Source organism: Rana temporaria, chromosome 2 (genome assembly GCF_905171775.1).
Source record: "Rana temporaria chromosome 2, aRanTem1.1, whole genome shotgun sequence".
NCBI lineage: Eukaryota > Metazoa > Chordata > Amphibia > Anura > Ranidae > Rana > Rana temporaria.
Window position 1 is genome coordinate 140,021,683 of NC_053490.1, and position 19,710 is coordinate 140,041,392.

Below are 19,710 nucleotides of genomic sequence, written 5' to 3' on the forward strand. Positions count from 1 at the left end.
CTAATCGTGCTGCACAATGGCAGTAGTATCAAAATTGCAAGTTGGTGTTAGGCTGGCCATACGTTATACAATTTTCCTTTTAGATTTACCAAAACCATATATTATCAGGTAAAAGGTAAACGCTTTTCAATTTTGTATGCAATTGGGTATGTTCTTGCACTACATAGTGGAAAGTAAATCTAAAAGAAATTGAATAAGAAAATTGTAAAATGTAGGGTTGTCCCGATACCACTTTTTTAGGACTGAGTACAAGTACCGATACTTTTTTTTAAGTACTCGCCGATACTTTTTTTAAATGTGTCCCCAAATGCAGCCTTGTCCCCCACATATTCCAGCCATGTCCCCCACATAATGCAGCCATGTCCCCCACATAATGCAGCCATGTCCCCCACATAATGCAGCCATGTCCCCCACATAATGCAGCCATGTCCCCCACATAATGCAGCCATGTCCCCCACATAATGCAGCCATGTCCCCCACATAATGCAGCCATGTCCCCCACATAATGCAGCCATGTCCCCCACATAATGCAGCCATGTCCCCCACATAATGCAGCCATGTCCCCCACATAATGCAGCCATGTCCCCCACATAATGCAGCCATGTCCCCCACATATTGCAGCCATGTCCCCCACATATTGCAGCCATGTCCCCCACATATTGCAGCCATGTCCCCCACATATTGCAGCCATGTCCCCCACATATTGCAGCCATGTCCCCCACATATTGCAGCCATGTCCCCCACATATTGCAGCCATGTCCCCCACATATTGCAGCCATGTCCCCCACATAATGCAGCCATGTCGTTTATCAGCCTGCGGGGAACATTACAGCTTTCGTTTGAATAGCTGTATCCCCGCCGCGTATAGACACTCCCCCTTGCGCGGGATTGGACAGATCATCCGTCCAATCCCGCGCAAGGGGGAGTGTCTATACGCGGCGGGGATACAGCTATTCAAACGAAAGCTGTAATGTTCCCCGCACGCTGATTAACGGCGGCGGCCGCTTTGCGGTGACGGGTTTGCGGCGGGGGGGGGGGGGGGTTCAACAAGTATTCTATTTTAGTATCGGGGGTATTTACGGGAGTATGAGTACTCCCGCAAATACTCGGTATCGGTACCGATACCGATACTGGTATCGGTATCGGGACAACCCTATATGTATGTAGAAAAAAGTCTAAAATAAAACCAACGTGGTGTTTGATGAGACCCTCTTTCTGAAATTATTGCCAGATTCCTCGAGTGCTCATGAATTTAAAGTCATTGATATGGCCAATGACATAAAAACTCTTGACCTGCCAACTTGCTTTGGGTCCATTACTCAGAAAGCATTGAAGCAATTAACGGCCCATACACACGATCTGAAAATCGTACAAAATTTTTTTTTTTTTCGAATGGATCGTACGATAATCGGATCGTTGGTACAGAGCTTTCGATGGCCGATCACGACAGTTCATCCGATCGGACAAGCACGGAAATTATTCTCGTACGATTTTTGTTAGTACAGTAGTCGTACGAAAATACAATACAAATGCACTACAACACACAACATCACTTCCAATTTATTAATTTTTTCTGTCGTACGAGAATTTTCGTAACTTTGGTAAACTCTTTAGATTCTATATACGACTAGCATGCAAAAAAAAACAAAAACGGAAGATCTGTCGTGTGATTTTCGGATTGTGTTTATGTGGCATTCGTCAGTATGAGAGCCAGGCAGTAACCACCTACATATGTCTCACTAGTCTTTACTTCAAGCGCAGCTCTGGGGATTACACAAAAATTACCCTTTCAGTGACTCACCCCCAATGCAAGAATTAAATGCTTGTTAAAGTGTAATCGGAGCCAAAACAGGAAATGAGGGGAAATCCCTCCAAAGTGAGGGAATTCTGGAGTGTCACCAACATTAGTATCCCCATTGGAATAGTTCCCTCTATTCATTTATAGTGTCAACCCAATTTTTATTTATTTTTTACTTTCTCTTTCAATGATAATGGTAAACAGGGCAAACTGAAGCTCCTTACGTGAATGTAAGCCCGTAAAAGATTTCCTATCATCTGTGCCCAGTCTTGCTACAAATAGAGTTAATCCCAGAAAGCGATAAACACTGACATGTGTTCTAACCCTGCTCCATTCTATCTAACACTTTAAAAGTCTAGGGTTCGAGGAATAAGTTGTAATACTTCCCTTATTTATTGCTCCGGCGGTTTTGGTGCGCTGGGTTGTGAGGCTACTGGCCCTGCATTGTGTTTAAAAGAGAAGTATGGGATTTTTTTTCATCGTCCTTACCTAGGTGGATGCTGCATCGGTCCCATGCTGGCTCTAAGGATGAGAACTGAGAGGTCAAACACTGCTGATCGCTCGGTTTCCATGAGCAGAGAGCTGGTAAATTCCAGTTCCTGGCTCTCTGGTTTGCCTACTTTTCATTTTGCAACAGCCGGCCAAAGCGTCTTAGAGAAGAGGCTCCAGGGGACTGGTCTCACAAATGTAGGGACCGCACAGGAGTGAGGAACAAGGTATTGCAGCGTATTCTTCTACCCCCTGGATTTACTGAGAATTTAATCTTTGAAGTTTAGAAAAAATGTAAGTAAAATGCTTACATGTTTTTTTAAAAGGCACATTGTCAGGACCTCATGTCAATCAGTCATCTTGTATTTTTATTACCAGCAGATTCTAACTGGCGGCAGCATATTGCAGCCTAACATTGACCTTTGGCAGGTTGTAGACCGTGGGGCTAGGCGTTGCACCTGTGCCTCCTGGGCACACCAAAACACCGGGTTTGGATGCACATGGACTAAACGCTCAGGCCCCGATTCTCAGAGGACTTACGACGGCGTAGCGCCATGTACGCCGTCGTAAGTCCGAATCCGAGCCGTCGTATCTATGTGCCTGATTCTTAGAATCAGTTACGCATAGATTTCTATTACATCCGTCTGGCGTAAGTCTCTTACGCCGTCGGAGCCTAACTGCATTTTTACGCTGGCCGCTAGGGGCGTGTAAGCTGATTTACGCGCCGAAATATGTAAATTAGCTAGATACGCGAATTCCCGAACGTACGCGCGGCCGACTCAGAAAAGATATGCCGTTTACGTTAGGCTTTTCCCGGCGTAATGTTGCCCCTGCTATATGAGGCATAACTGCGGCGTACCAATGTTAAGTATGGCCGTCGTTCCCGTGTCGAAATTTGAAAAAGTTGCGTCGTTTGCGTAAGTCGTCCGTGAATGGGGCTGGACGTCATTTACGTTCACGTCGAAACCAATGACGTCCTTGCGGCATACTTTGGAGCAATGCACACTGGGAAATTCCACCGACGGCGCATGCGCCGTTCGGGGAAAAACGTCAATCACGTCGGGTCACAGTACATTTACATAAAACACGCCCCCCTGATCCAAATTTGAATTAGGCGGGCTTACGCCGGCCGATTTACGCTACGCCGCCGCAACTTACGGAGCAAGTGCCTTGAGAATACAGCACTTGCCCATCTAAGTTGCGGAGGCGTAACATAAAGCGGATACGTTACGCCCGCACAAAACTACGCCGCTGTACGAGAATCTGGCCCTATGTGTGCATGGGGCCTCAGAAGTACTGATTATTATTTTTTTTTTTTATTATTCTTATTTTTATCCTTCAATAATTAAAAATAAAGTTCAGTTTGCAGACAGGATTCATAGTATAATCTACCTTGCAGGCCTGATTGGCTTAGAAAAGGTAATCAAATACAATATACTCGGAAAACATCATATAGAATCTACAGCTTTGGAATTTCATGATAAATGTCGGTGTGAGCAAACAATTCATGTACCTGTTGTGTAACCGGTTACAAAAACTTGGGGCATGTACTGCAGAGACCAGCGTGTCCATATATCCTCAGTGTAGATAAACTCCCTCCAGATGCTGCAGCTGTCACATGGACAACATTGCAGCTGACGAGGAGCTTTGTAGTTGGGTGGGCAGAGGCTGATGGAGATACAAATACCGTGTTTCCCCGAAAATAAGCCTGGGTCTTATATTAATTTTGGCAACAAAAAACACAGTAGGGCTTATTTTCGGGGGTAGGTCTTACCATGTAATGTGCTGTGTTCTCTCCTCCTCTCCCTCCCTGCCTGTCAGGAATCCCCAGTGTGAACTGAGTTAAAATGCACTCTATTACAGTAGTATATAATGTACAATGTGTGTGTTTCTGTATTATAATTGTGCCAACTACCTTCGTTATAGGGCCGCTCTGCGCTTCTGTGACCCACCGGAGCTCTCTTCCCCACAATTAAATTACAGAAAGACACACATTGTACATTATATACTACTGTAATAGAGTGGATAATAGGATTTTACAAGCATTCTAAACTAGGGCTTATTTTCGGGGGTAGGGCTTATATTACAGCCCTCCTGGAAAATAATGCTAGGTCTTATTTTTGGGGTAGGTCTTACTTTCGGGGGAAACACGGTACACTAGTTCCCCATCATGTCCACTTTCCTTGGGATTGACAGTAGGCAGTGGGTTGATCCATAGCCAATAGACAGCCGAGTCTGCCTGCTGTCAATCAAACAAAGAGAGTGGACCTGATGGAGAACTAGTATCCCCTTCAGGCTCTGCCCACTGTCCGCATCCGTGGTTGCTAGGAGGCTGTCGCTACCAGTGACAGGTGGGGAGGAGCTAGCGGAGGCAAATGTGTCACTCTGGGGATGATTTACTAAAACTGGAGAGTGCAAAATCAGGTGCAGCTCTGCAAGGCAACCAATCGGCTTCTAACTTCAGCTTGTTCAATGAAGCTTTGACAAAAAAATAAAAACCTGGGAGCTGGTTTCTGTGCAGAGCTACACTCCAGTTTTAGTAAATGAACCCCTCTGTGACATCCTAACCCCTGCTTTCTCCTGAACCATACCAGGTCACATGCCCCAAACATGGGGAGGGTACCTTGCCAGGGCAAAGAAAAATAACCTGGTCTCCATGCTGTCGGGGACAAAGACCTCTTCCCGCATCCTTGGATTGGTGGATGTGGGGGTCTGCGAATTAAGGAATTTGGGAGCCCCCTTTAAAAAAAGGGGTCCCTCAAATATCCCTCTCCCCCACAAAAATACATTTAAGGATGCGGTAATGAATACAGAGCTGGGGTTCTTTTTCATCTGTCTGAAAATCAGCTTTAAGGGGTTGCCGTTGCTTCTGATTGATCCAATTTTCCAGGCTTTGTAGTCAGTTTTGCTGATGAGTTTTCCTGCATCGTCCTGTAAATTGTAATCTGTGAGGCGGCTCTGTGTGGGAACATTTCTTGCCTACAGTAGATGCTATGCTGATTGATCTGATAACCAACAGCAGCAACAACTCCATTCAGGAAACTCCCTCTACAACAGTAATAACATATCCTAGCCGAGGCCAGGCGCAAACAAAAGCACTTCTTTCCAAATGTGGAGTGGAGTTCAGGGCGTGTTCGCTGGGGATGAGCTGGGTATTCCATTTGGTTTGCCAGGAATCAAAGTTCTGATGTGTCCCCTCTGTTATGGGATCTGGAGGATGCATACAATCCTTTCATAGTTTTGTGAGCTACTTATGATTATCACATGCCGCTTTCATTAAAGAGCCACAAAATTAGTAATCTCAGAGTCGGTGTAAACCAACAGTACAAGGATACATGAAATGCGTGTTTATCAGTGAGAAGAACTCTTGTCACCAGCCATGAGACAGCAAAAGGGATAGAAAGTATACGTTGGCATACATTTTATGTACAATTATGGGGATTTGAGCTCAAAGGGGACCTATGCTCAGTTTTGGAAGGAGCAACAAGTTTTAATGTGGGGAAGGACAGCAATATAAAAAAAGAAATACATTTATATACTGTATAATATTTCCAGAGGTCTGGCCTTCCCCAGCACCACCAGAGAGTGTTATTGCTGCTGTGCCCCTGCTGGAGTGATCCGGTGACACTCGGAATGGTTCGGAATACTTGGAAATACTCTGTTCCCGAGTATTTCCGAGATCAGCCGAACTGTCCCTGAGTATACCCGAGGCTCTCTGGCGCCCCCCCCCCCCACCTCTAGCCACATGCGGTATTGCATGCAATAGAAGTCGGAGCAAATTATCTTAGTTTCCAATTACTTTTATGGGGAAACTCGCTTTGATATGTGAGTGCTTTGGATTACAAGCATTCTTCTGGAATGGATTATACTCATAATCCAAGGTTCCACTGTACTCACAAACCAACCTAAAAATATAAGCTTGTTCGAAAAAACTTCCAGCCTCTTCCTCAGGGCTCTGAGGAAAAAAGCAAGTCCCTCAAAAGACTGTTGGACCCAGGTTGTCCCTCTGCGTGATGCGACTTAAGGAGGTTGAGGATGGAAGTTTTTCCTGACAAGCTTGTGTTTATGTTGGTTTGAGAGTACAGTATATCACTTTTTTTATACTAATGAAGGATCTTTAAGGATAATGCACTAGGCTGGTGCGCCCTATTGTTTGTTCTGTGCCAGAAATTGACTCTCTAATAGCTCTGGATGCCTCCGATTTGAATATGCATTTTTATGTTTTTGCTTGATGCATTTGCCATTAAAATCTAAACGCGTGTGTTAAGGTGCGCATCAACTTGGCATGACGCACACAGGCACATCATGATGTGCATATTGACGTGTCGTAATATTTCAACACAAAGTTCATTGCAACACGCATTAGGGCGTGTTGATGCGCAATGACATTTGTTTTGATATATTTCCATTGATCACAATTTCAGGAATTCCGGAATACCTAGAAGATCTTGGCTGGATTCCAAACTGGCTAATGCTGGAATCTTCCAATATATCGTTCACTTCCAGTAAACTTATTAATACTGTGTACTAGGGATTGTTAGTAAACTGGGAAAAATACGTTTTACACATGCATTCAATTGTTGTTTTCTAAATACCTCTGGAAGTTAATAGTTTTTTTTTTTTTGGAGGCGCAGTAACTGTTTTTGCAAGTGCCAAAGTATGGAAATTAATTTCCTTGAGCACTGATTCAATTACTTAAGACAGAGATGATTGTATTTTTTTAAGTCTTATGTAGTGTAATGCCTTGTATACACGATCGTTTTTTCCGGCGGGAAAACCGAGAACCTGGTCGGTAGCTTTTTCCCCTACACACGGCTAGGGTTGCCACCTCATCCCTTTAATCCCGAACACATATGGATTACACATGTTTTGTGGCTAATGTAATGCAGATATGGCACCAGGTGAGTTTAATTACCACCTTAATCAACCACAGAACCTGTGTAATTAATATGTGTTCTGGTTTAAAGGGATGAGGTGGCAACCCTACACACGGCTGGGTTTCCTGACAGGAAAACTGCCATGAGAGCTTTGGTCGGTAAACCCGGCCGTGTATATGCTTCACCGCAGGTTCTCCCCATAGGGAAACTGCCGCCTTAAACGCCGGGTATCACGGCGGGGAAAAAAGAGAACATGTTCTTTTTTTTCCCGCCGGGATTCCCGGTATTTTTCCTGTCTGGAAAACTGCGATGGAGCATACACACGGCCGGGATTCTCGGCGGTTTTCTTGTCTGGAAAACTGCGATGGAGCATACACACAGCCGGGATTCCTGGCGGTTTTCTTGTCTGGAAAACTGCGATGGAGCATACACACAGCCGGGATTCCCAGCCAAAAGCTCTCATGGCAATTTTCCTGCTAGGAAAACCGGTCGTGTGTACGAGGCATAAGTCTTGCGTAATATTTTTTTGTGTCTTCACTTAACTAAACAGTTTTCTTACATTCTTCTTCCAGAGTTCCATGAATCTTCCCCCAGACAAAGCACGACTCTTGCGACAGTACGATAATGAAAAAAAGTGGGACCTCATCTGTGACCAGGTAATACTTTTTTTGTCTAAAATATTTATTTATGATCATTGGTATAGGTAGGTTGCAGCCCACCAAAATATCAGACGTGCAATAAACTGCAACTACTCTTGTGGCCTGAGTATGCCTCAGTTAACATAAAATAAATGCACAGAGAAACCAACTTTTATTCCAGAACTTGTGCAGTGACTACTACTCGATGCTTGTCAGTGTGATAGTATGTGATATTTATACTGTGGTATCCAATAATGCCTTAAGTTTACGTCAACAGTTTACACAGCGCTTTACAATATAAAAGGGAGACAATACAGTTATAATACAATAAAATACAAGAGGATTAAGAGGGCCCTGCTCAGAAGAGCTTACAATCTAATAGTGTATGTGCTGTGACTGTCTGTAAGCTGCATATTGACTGTAAAAGAGATATCATTTTTCCTTAGATGTAGTGATGAACAGTTGGATAGGATGCACAGCTAAATACTAGTCTACCTCTATTCATATGACTAGTTTTATAAACTTATTGTAGGAAGATGAAGGCTTTTAGCCTAAATACTAGGGATGAGCCAAGCACCCCCCCCCCCCCCCCCGGTTCGGTTTGCACCAGAACATGCAAAAGATTTTGGGCGAATGTGCACACACCGTTAAATGGGACACGAACATGAAAAATCAAAAGTGCTAATTTTAAAGGCTTATATGAAAGTTGTTGCCACAAAAAGTGTATGGGGGACCTTGGTACTGCCCCAGGGGACATATATCGATGCAAAAAAAGCTTTAAAAATAAAAAAAAATCAGCAGCAGTGATTTTAAGAATGCTTAAAGTGAAATAATAAAAATATAATGTTCCTTTTTAAATATCGTGCCTGGGGGTCCCTTTAGTTTGCCTGTAAAGTAGCGCATATGTCTGATGTGTTTTACTGTTTCGCAGCAAAATTACATTTCTAAAGGAAAAAATTTAATTTAACCACTTCAATACAGGGCATTTTCACCCCCTTCCTGCCCAGACCAATTTTAAGCTTTCAGCGCTGTTACACTTTGAATGACAATTGCGCGGTCATGCAACACTACCCATTTAAAACATTTTGATAATTTTTTTCCCCATAAATAGAGCTTTCTTTTGGTGGTATTTGATCACCTCTGCGGTTTTAATTTTTGTCTCCTCTCCTCTGACAGGATGTGGATCTGTGTGTTTACACACACAGATCCATGGTCCTGCCATGTTCACGGGCAATCGCGGGTGCCTGGCGGACATCGCGGCTGCCGGCACGCACATTGGGTGCCGAGTGACGTACCCCCTAGAGCAGTGATGGCAAACCTTGGCACTCCAGATGTTTTGGAACTACATTTGCCATGATGCTAATGCACTCTGCAGTGTAATTGAGCATCATGGGAAATGTAGTTCCAAAACATCAGGAGTGCCAAGGTTTGCCATCACTGCCCTAGAGGCTCGGGAAAAAAAAAAAAATATGACGGAGGCCCGGATGGACAAAGGGTTCCTGCCGCCGTCATATTACTATAGTGCAGTAGGGAAGGGGTTGTAAACCCTCGTGTTTTTTTTTCTTTTTAAATAACAAACATGTCATACTTGCCTCCACTGTACAGTTAGTTTTTCTCGGTGTGGCCCCTGAACCCCGTCTTCTGGGGGCCCCTGGCGGCGTTGGCGACTCCTCCTTACATGGGTAAAACCCCTGAGAGAAGCGCTCTTCCTGGGGGTTACCTTGCGAGCGTGCATACATAGACACAGTATGCTGGACTCGGCCTTGCCCATGTCATTGAATTTGATTGACAGCCGCGGGAGCCAATGGCTGCGCTGCTACCAATCTAGCCAAGAACCCTGGGCAGGGAGGTACAGCGCATCTCCGCCGAGGGAACGAACGGGCTCAGATGAGTAAGACGGGGCTAAGGGGGCCGGTCAGTGTCAGACGTTTTTTTCACCTTGATGCATAGGATGCATTGAGTTGAGAAAGGAGGGTTTACAACCCCTTTAACCTTTTTCACGGCTGTAATGTATTGCCGGGTCCTGCCAATATAGATAAAAATCAAGGAAAGAAATGGCGTGGGCCCCCACCCCACCCAGTCCATACCAGGCCCTTTGGGGTCCGGTATGGATATCAAGGGGAACTTGCCAGAATAATAAAAAAAAAATGCTGCCATGTAGAGCTGCACGATTCTGGGAAAAATGAGAATCACGATTCTTTTGCATAAAATGAAGATCACGGTTCTCCCACGATTTTCAAAAATGTATTCATTTAAAGTTATTTTCAACACAAAACGGAGCTTATGTGCTTAAGAGCCGGTTCACACTGGGGCGACTCGTCAGGCGGCTCAGCCGCCTGACGAGTCGCGTCCCATTCAATGCAATGGAACCATTCTAATAGGAGCGACACAAGTCGCTCCGACTTAGAAAAAGGTTCCTGTACGACTTCGGGGGCGGCTCAGGGCGACCTGCATTGACTTCTATACAGAAGTCGTTTTGCAGGTCGCCTTTGAAGTCGTCTTCAGGACAACTTGCAGAGTCGCCCCCGAAGTCGTGCCGCGGCTGTGTGAACCGGCTCTAAATACAGTATATGTAAATCTGACGGACTGTTTCCATGTTACATTTTAAAAGCCACAGCAAACATGCTGACCTTACATGCTTGCTAATGTGAAAGAACAGCTCTGATTTTCACATTTAACTAAATGTGAAAATCAGAGGTGTTCTGTCACATTAGCAAGCATGTAAGCTTTGCTGCTGCTTTTAAAATGTAACATGTAAACAGTCCGTCAGCACATAAGCTCCGTTTTGTGTTGAAAATAACTGTGAAATCTAAAACTCCGTTGGGTGTAACAAGATGTCCGCTTGCCCCCTTCTCACTAACATTACTGTGCAGGAGTGTGGGGTGGAGCAAGATGGCGGCGACGAAACTTCACTTTCTGACGAGACAGCCGCTGCCGGGTATACCAAGATGGCCGCCGCTCCGGAGCTAGGCCGAAGCCAGGGACTTTCCTATGGCAGCATTTGCGTTCTACGCTGGATCTGAAAATCGGGGGTCATCCAGCCTGGAGATCGCAGGGGGGGGGGGGATGAATCGAGATCGCCATCTTCTTGCGATTAATCATGCAGCTCTACTGCCATGTGATTTGGCTGATTAACAATTTGTGTTACCAAGCAATTGAATAGGTGTATCTAATAAAGTGGTCGGTGAGTGTGTATACACACGTTTTGCCTTTTCTATTATAGGCCTCTTGCACACCTAAACAAAAAAATGGGTGTAAAAAAACCCCCCATCACTTGTGCCTTCAAGAATGGAGCGTTTTGGCTGAGAAAAAGCCAAGATGTGCACAAATGCGTGTAAACGTGCCTAAGCGCATTTTAGTGCTGGAGCTGTTTTCGTATTTCAATGGGCAGAATAAATTGATATTCTGGCCAATAAAATAAATGCCCAAGCACTCAACATGCCAAAAACCTGTTTGCAAAACACGCACATTTTTAAAGCTGCTTTGCGTGTGCCAGGAGAAAAGCAATTCACAAAAGCCCAAGTATGCATGAGCACTTCAACTGAATGGGTTGTTCTACAAGGTTAGGGTTCACATGTGTTGCGCTATATACGTTTTTCACTCACTCACATAAACTTTAAAGGGGTTGTAAAGGGTAAAATGTTTTTCCCTAAATAGCTTCCTTTACCTTAGTGCAGTCCTCCTTCACTTACCTCATCCTTCCATTTTGCTTTTAAATGTCCTTATTTCTTCTTAGAAATCCTCACTTCCTGTTCTTCTGTCTGTAACTCCACACAGTAATACGAGGCTTTCTCCCTGGTGTGGAGAAAGCCTCTTGAGGGGGCAAGCAGGAGTGTCGGGACACTCTCTAATTTGCAGATAGAGAAAGGAGCTGTGTGTTAGTGGGCGTCCTGACACTCCTGCTCGCCCCCTCCCCCCAACAAGAGGCTTTCTCCACACCAGGGAGAAAGTGTCGCATTACTGTGTGGAGTTACAGGCAGTGAGGATTTCTCAGAAGAAATAAGGACATTTAAAAGCAAAATGGAAGGATGAGGTAAGTGAAGGAGGACTGCACTAAGGTAAAGGAAGCTATTTAGGGAAAACATTTTTTTCCCCTTTACAACCCCTTTTAAGGCTTCTTTAAACACGTGTAAAGAGAATACCAATCCAGAAACACCCACCTGCTGATACTCCCCTTTGCTGCTATTCCCCACCTATTTGTTGCTCCATGGAAGCCTTGGTAAGTATCCCGGCATAAAGGAGAATGTTGCCTCCTTCCAGGATGTGGTGGTCAGGCCTAGCAGCCACTCGCCTACCCTGAACACTGTTCTATGAGGGAGGGAAGGCACACATGAATGCTGTGTAAACCCTGATCTAATCTGACATGGTGCTGAACACAGAAGTAGGACTTCTGGCCCTGATGAAGAAAGACAGTGGTAGGGGCCACGGGAAGCAGAATATATATTGGTTGGTATACAGGCTTTCAAAACAACTTTGATTGAAAAAAAACGTTTTCTTCTTTTATAGTAAACTAAATTATCCTACATTATCTTTTTCATTTGTATTCTTTTTAACCTTTCTTCGTCAATCCATGTGTTTAATAAAATTGTATCTGCTGTTTGTTTTCATTAGGAGCGCTTTCAAGTGAAAAACCCCCCGCACACGTACATCCAAAAACTACAATCATTCCTGGACCCCGGAGTCACACGAAAGGTAATGCAAAGTAAATCTACATGCCGAATGATGCTGAAAATATTTTCTTAATAAGGGTGGCTGTAAATGACTAGATAATTACATGCGATGCATACCATTCAAGCAGCATCACTGTACAGTACTATTCAAGCATCACTGTATGTGAGCTTTAAACATAATAGACTGTAAAACCTCCAACCTCCGGGGCTGCTCATGATTACACTCAAAGATCTTTCAACCTCAGCAATGGTGGGATTTGCTCCTTCACCTTTTTTATGTTGAAGGCCGTGGAATCGAAGTACTGCAAAGTATAGGCTTCTTTCATTGTAAAATGGATAGATACCATTGCTGGTTCTAAAGAAAAAGATGGACAGATAACTTTCTGACCTGGAGACTTGTATGTCACTTGTCTCTCATATACGCAGTGTTAATATTGATGTCAAATTTTGATTTAGTTTTAGTCCTAGTCTTTTGACTAAAATCGAATGAGTCTTGTTAAAGCAGAGCTCCACCCAAAAGGGGAATTTCCACTTTAAAGCCTCCTTCCCTGCTTCTGTTTGTGAAATAGAACTTTTTGGGAGGGGGCGATCGGAAGCGGTTCTCCTCCCCCTCCCTCCCGCAGTCTTCTGGGGCACGCGACAGGTCCCAGAGAACTGCGGGACCATTCACAATGTGCAGTGGGCACCCAGCTGTAAAGCCTCAAGCTGTCAAAGTTGGGTACCCATAGTTAAGATGCTGACGCCAGGCCAGAGGACACAAGGTGAAACCGGCTGGACTGAGCACAGCACTAAACAGGACAAAATGCAGCTCGCTACAGTTTTTGTAGCTGCTGACTTAAATTTTACACAGGAGACTGGAGCTCCTCCTGTATAATTTTTAATGCATTTTTAAAAGGCAGCAGCTTCAAATACTGTAGCTGATGACTTTTAATATTAGGACACTTACCGGTCCTGGAATCCAGCTATGCGGCTTCATAGCCAGCTCCCTACTGCACATGTGCTAAGCACTCTGTTTTGTTAATGACCCGGCGGTAGGGGAAGGAGGTGGGCGAACTTTTGGGAGACCTCGCCCGCAGCCAGGTCTCCCAAAAGTGGGAATGGATACCTGTCAGACAGGTACTGCCTCCCCCCCAAAAGGACCAAACCTGGCACTGGAAGGAGAGGGGGGGGCAGATAAGCTGAGTTTCCACTTTTCCGCTTTGGAAATTTTAGAGAAATGCTACTCCCGGAGTAAAAATCTAATAACATGTTCTTATTTATGGTATTAGGTTTTAACATGCACTAAAGAACCAGATTAAGCTGCGATCTATAACCAGTGTTAATTTTGATGTCAAATTTCGGTTTACTTTTAGTCATAGTATTTTGACTAAAATGCCATTTTGGTTTTAGTCATATTTTTGTCATCTGAATTGTTTTTGTCGTATTTTAGCCGACTAAAATGGTGTTCATTTCGTCTGCGAAAATATTTTCATTGACAAAATTAACACTGCTTATACATTATTGAGATCGAAAAAAAAAAAGGGTCCGTGTTTGTCAGATGCAAATGGCAGATGACAGTTCATATTCACTACATGCATATGCTTGTGATGGAATTTTAACTGTAGACAGACCTGAGTAATATAACGTTATAATAAAAGCAATGTGACTTATTCTTTCAGACATGGGCCGCAATCGGCCAAATATTTTTGGCAACTGTCTATTTTGCTGCCTATTATGTTTATCAATGAATTTTTTTTTTTCTTTTTCACATACTAGAAGTTTAGAAGACGGGTACAAGAATCTACAAAGGTGCTGCGTGAACTGGAAATATCACTGCGAACAAATCACATAGGGTGAGTAATAGGAAATGGGGACTCGCATTCCGCCTGGTCATAGTTTAGTATTTTCATGAGCATGTCTCATATACAGATGATTAACTGGTCTCTTTAGTGACTGTCTGCATGTCAGACATTGTAGTCAGGATCCATGCTAAATGACAGGTTAAGCTACTGGATAGTGTATATTATCGGTAAAAGTATATTAATGGAGCTCTGTCCATAGGCTGGTACTGGAGTAGTGATAGAATAAACTACCATTACTGCTTAACGGTAGGCAGGACATCTTTGTTTGATGAATGCTTATGGGTTGCTTCTTGTAAATCTTTACCAATTATAGACAGAACAAGCTTCTAAGATTATTTCAGGAGTTTAAGGTGATAACATTCACATATACACCTAATTATTGTTTTCCAGCCTTTAGACAGAGAGTTTGGAGGCAGGAAAAAACCCTCTGCCGCACTCTGCTGCTCCTGAGCGCACTGCTCAGGAGCAGCAGAGTGTGGACAGATGCGTGTAAATGTGCCTAAACACATGTTAAAGTGGTTGTAAACCTCTGTCATAAAATTTGAATAAAGCATTGTATGTCTGCAGTGTCCCCAAAGCTCTAGGTGTCGTTTCTCTCTGGTGCTTCGTTCCTCTATTATCTGCATGAGTCACTTCTGAGAAGTTTTTCGGACACATGATAAATTTGTGACCGGAGAGGGAGCTCAGCACACAGTTTGTCTATTCAGAACACAGCTCTATATCCTTCCTTTGTTCCTGTGTGCTGTGTGAAAGGTGGTGTGTGCCTTTTAATTCAATCAGCTCCCACACACTGTAACTGCAGCTTAAAATTGATTGCATGCATCTGAGGATAAACTGCATGGCATGAAAAGCCAGGGAAGTGAGAATAGGCAAGGGTAGGGAGCTCTGTTTGATAGTGCTGCCAGAGACTATCACTGTCACCTTCCCTACTCTGTGCGCTCTGTCTGTCACAGTCCCACTTTTCTGTGTGCGCACTGTAGGTCACAGCCCCACTTCTCTGTGTGCGCTGTCGGTCACAGCCCACTCCTTTGTGCGCGCTGTCTGTCACAGCCCCACTCCTCTGTGTGTGTGTGCAGAGGTGGGGGGAGGAAGGGTTGCTTGTGAGCATCCTATACCACCAAACACAGCAAGGAACTTAACTGGACCAAGCAAGCACTACATGCACTTGGTCCAACAAGGGATTCTGAGGATCATTTTTCTTAGCGTTCATTGTATCTCATAACTCCTGCAGTTAGGTTTTATTGTATCGCTTTAATTTGTAGTATACTTTATGTAGTTTTGTTCTGTTTTTACATCAGTTTGATGACTTCACAGAAAACTCCTAAAATGTATTGATCTTTTTTTCTTCTTTTTACTGTGGTTATCAAGGGTAGTAAATTGCCTCCACATTCTTCTCTATTGCTATTGATTGTAAAAGTTGTTTGTCTGCTGTTATTGAGTAGGAGTTGGTCACCAGTTAGCAGTTAGTGAAGTGTAAAAGCCTACAGGAGGTAGGGAACAATATTGTGTAATGACCTTGGTAGGAGAATCTTCAAACATTAGCAGCCAGCAGTATTTTTATTTTGGCGCATGGCCTCTGGAATATTTTAGTCTTTCTAAATGATAATTCAGTTGCTTACATTTTCTGATGAGCTGTTTAAAGGACATGTAAAGCGTGTTTCTGTTGATCTCATATCTAGGCCTTGTGCACACCTGTAAGCTTAAAGTTTTTTTTCTCTTATAGTAGATTACAGTCTTAAAAACGTGGTAAAATAACACCTTTTTCTACAGGTGTTAATGCGCACTTACACGCGTTGGTTTGTGCCCCTGCGTCTGGCGATAATGCATTCTGTTGGCCAGAATTCTGCCTGTTAGAATGCATTAATGCATCAAAGAAGCAGCTATTTAGAGCTGCAACGTGTATGAGGCCTTATAGTTTTTATTGCAGTGTTTGAGTAATTAAGTTCTCTTTCAAAGTCAATTTACCATTTTTAAATGCTTGCACTTCCATATTTTTGTTATTAAAATAAAATTGTGCTTTAACCATTAGGCTGCAATCACCTGAGCATTTTCAGCTCATAAAATGCCCGAAAAACGCATTAAAAACACCCAACAAGCAAAATCCCAGGCACCTGTTCACATCTGAGTGTTTTGTCACCTGAAGCAAACCGCCTGAAAAACGCCCTAAGCTCAAAAAAGAACATGAGCTTCTTTGGGGAAGATTACAGGCATTTTTCTGCCTTTTACATTGGTGACCTGAACAAAATCGTGGCAAAAAGGCGGTAAATACGCAAAATTTGAAACGCTCAGGTGTGAATGCAGCCTTAGGGGGGCTCTGTATTGGGCCTCATTTGACCAGTTGTAGAGATAAGCTATGAGCCCCCCCTGAACCGGAAGAGCACTGATTTTTAGGCCTCATGCCCACTGTATGCTCTTGACGCTTTTCACTCCTACAGGGGTTGAGCAGCAGCAAAAATGCGGTAAAAACTTTTTGCTTTGGGCGTTCCAGAATTCTGGCCATTAGAATGCATTAACACGCATTAATGATCGTTTTTTCCCCCCCAAAATGCACAAGTAATTTATTTATTTATTTTTTCTGCCTGTAAACCCCCCCTACTACTAAACTGAAAATGCCTGTAGTGTGCATGGACACATAGGCTAACATGGAGAGGAGTTTACAGGCAGAAAAAAAAAATCTCAAACGCCTGACGAAGCAGCTTTTTGGAGTGTGCGTGAGGATGAGTTGGCTTACTCGTTTCGGGACTATTTATAAATGTTTTCCTATATCATTCACACAGCTTTTTTTTTTTTGTTCGAATTGGATTTGATTGGAAAATTGTGTGATGGGGTAAAAGCTGTGTGAATCCTATGCAATCATTTTCCATAGACTCACAAGACTGTATGAAGGAGCAGTAAAGTCCAACCATTGTGTAGCACTCCAATACAGAAATTTGAACTCGGTTACCTTACAACTGCCCAAAATAAATAAAGTTACAGACTGTACACCAAACTTTGAAATGTTTGCTGGTACTGATAAGATTTGTATTAAGTGGATACCCTCTACTTCTAATTGAGCATAATATGCATTCCCTTTTTTTATAAGGCAGCGGATTCCAATTATTGACAGGCAAAAAAGTGACAGTAACTTGGATGCTGTATGCGGTTAGGGTGGTTTATTTTAGCGTTCTAATATGCACATTATAGGCTGGAATCTATGGCCAGTGGGGCTTGGTTGGAACATTGCAGGTGGTGTCTTGCTTTTACGGGCAGGATGTCCTCAGGAGTGTCCTGGGATAGTGACTGAAAGGTGACAGTGAGGAAGGAAATGAAAAAGACAGGATTGCCATCATGTCCTGCGGATTATATTTGATTTTTGCAGTAAATATGTTCTAGTGCTTTTTCATGCTAGTTTTGTAGGGTGGCTCATGTGCTATGCTTTTATATGCTGCATTCTGATTATGCTTTCGCTGTGATGCCCATGTACTATTGATAAGCGTGCTTGCTATTGTTATTGCAGTGTTTTATAGTAAAGTCTGCCTTGAACCATTAAAGGTAATTTGTAATATCAGGGCCGGCCTTAGGTGTTCAGGCGCTCTGTGCAAGCTAATCCTGTGGCACCCCTCCCCCCCATCTTCACCCCTCACCCCCTGGTCACCTAAACATAATACACAAAGAGGACCCCTTTACATTACACAGCACCCTGCATCACTGGATCCCTTTACATTACACAGCACCCTGCACCTCTGGACCCCTTTACATTACACAGCACCCTGCATCACTGGACCCCTTTACATTACATAGCACCCTGCATCACTGGACCCCTTTACATTACACAGCACCCTGCACCTCTGGACCCCTTTACATTACACAGCACCCTGCATCACTGGACCCCTTTACATTACACAGCACCCTGCATCACTGGACCCCTTTACATTACACAGCACCCTGCATCACTGGACCACTTTACATTACACAGCACCCTGCATCACTGGACCCCTTTACATTACACAGCACCCTGCACCTCTGGACCCATTTACATTACACAGCACCCTGCATCACTGAACCCCTTTACATTACACAGCACCCTGCATCACTGGACCCCTTTACATTACACAGCACCCTGCATAACTGGACCCCTTTACATTACACAGCACCCTGCATCACTGAACCCCTTTACATTACACAGCACTCTGCATCACTGGACCCCTTTACATTACACAGCACCCTGCATCACTGGACCCCTTTACATTACACAGAACCCTGCAGCTCTGGACCCCCTGCATGTTACACAGAACCTCTTCAGTGCAGACCCCCCTTCAGTGTATCCACCCCTTCAATGCAGATCCCCCCGTTCAGAGTAGCCCCCCCTGTTGCCGGTCTGACACCCCCCCCCAGTGTGTGGTACGCCCCCAAACCCCCCTAGTACGCCTCTGGATGGCCACACAGCGCCCCTGTTGCCCATGGCGCCCTGTGCGGCCGCACAGCTCGCACACCCCAAAGGCCGCCCCTGTGTAATATGTTTCCAACACTGATCTGCCTTTGTATGATGCAGAAAAGTTCATATCGGCAGAGAAAGTTTGGCTACCTACTGGGCGGATTGCATTGTTTGAAATGTTGTTAAAATCAAAAGCTTTTATAAATTTCAGAAGCTTACTTCAGCACTTACGTTGTTTGCTGCTTCTTCTTGAATTGCTTCCCCTTTTTTTCCTAAAGGATCTAGTTCACATTTACCTGTTGCTCTTCTCTGGTGGCTTCATTGCTTTGCATGGTCCAATGGAGTTACCCTTTCATGCACACACCTGAAAGAGACTCCAAGCTGATGCTGCCTGCTCTGTCATGCCCAGATAGCCAGAGAGGATTGGATGGGGTTCTAGGGTTGTAGTTTCATATTTTTTTTTATGAATACCTCACTTAGGATGGGTTATTGAATAATGAGGCCACAGTGGACCCCATAAGTGTAAAACGGTATTTTAGAGAAAGTGTTTGTGTTGCCCAGCATGCCAATCACATTTTGCAAACCTGCTGTAGAAAAGGACAGTTGGAAGCTTTCATCAATAGGAACACTTTCCCTTTCTATGCTTTTCAACACTATAGGCGTAGTCTTAATAATTCACGGCCAGACACGGAAGGAGTGACCACACACTTCACGTCTAGATGTTCAGTGCTGAAAATGGCGCATGCACACTGTACTGTTTTCATGCGCTCTTTGCAAACAGTTTGCACCACCAGTAGTTAAGTTGAAAATAGAGAAAGTGGAGGAAGAAGGTTTGAAGTGTTCCGTCATCCGGCAAAGTAATGGCAGTAGTCTTTTGTGCTGCTGCTACATACCATCCGAATCTATTGCCAACATTTTGGCCGCTGATGGCGCACTCTGAGTCGCCTTCCACTGTCTTCATTTTCAACTTGACTACAGGGGTG

At 44.0% G+C, this 19,710-nt stretch overlaps 1 protein-coding gene across 5 annotated transcripts in view; it reads left to right on the forward strand.

Moving 5' to 3' along the window:
• Positions 1 to 19,710, forward strand: part of FMNL3 (formin like 3) — a 157,682-nt gene that overhangs the window by 80,728 nt on the left and 57,244 nt on the right. For all 5 annotated transcript variants that reach the window (XR_005747407.1, XM_040341211.1, XM_040341210.1 and 2 more), the window contains exons 2-4: positions 7,737 to 7,820; positions 12,414 to 12,494; positions 14,228 to 14,304. Coding sequence is in view for 4 of the 5 variants with exons in the window: in XM_040341211.1 (XP_040197145.1) it covers positions 7,737 to 7,820; positions 12,414 to 12,494; positions 14,228 to 14,304 (242 nt within the window). In the remaining variant the exon portion in view is untranslated. The remainder of the gene's footprint in view (positions 1 to 7,736; positions 7,821 to 12,413; positions 12,495 to 14,227; positions 14,305 to 19,710) is intronic.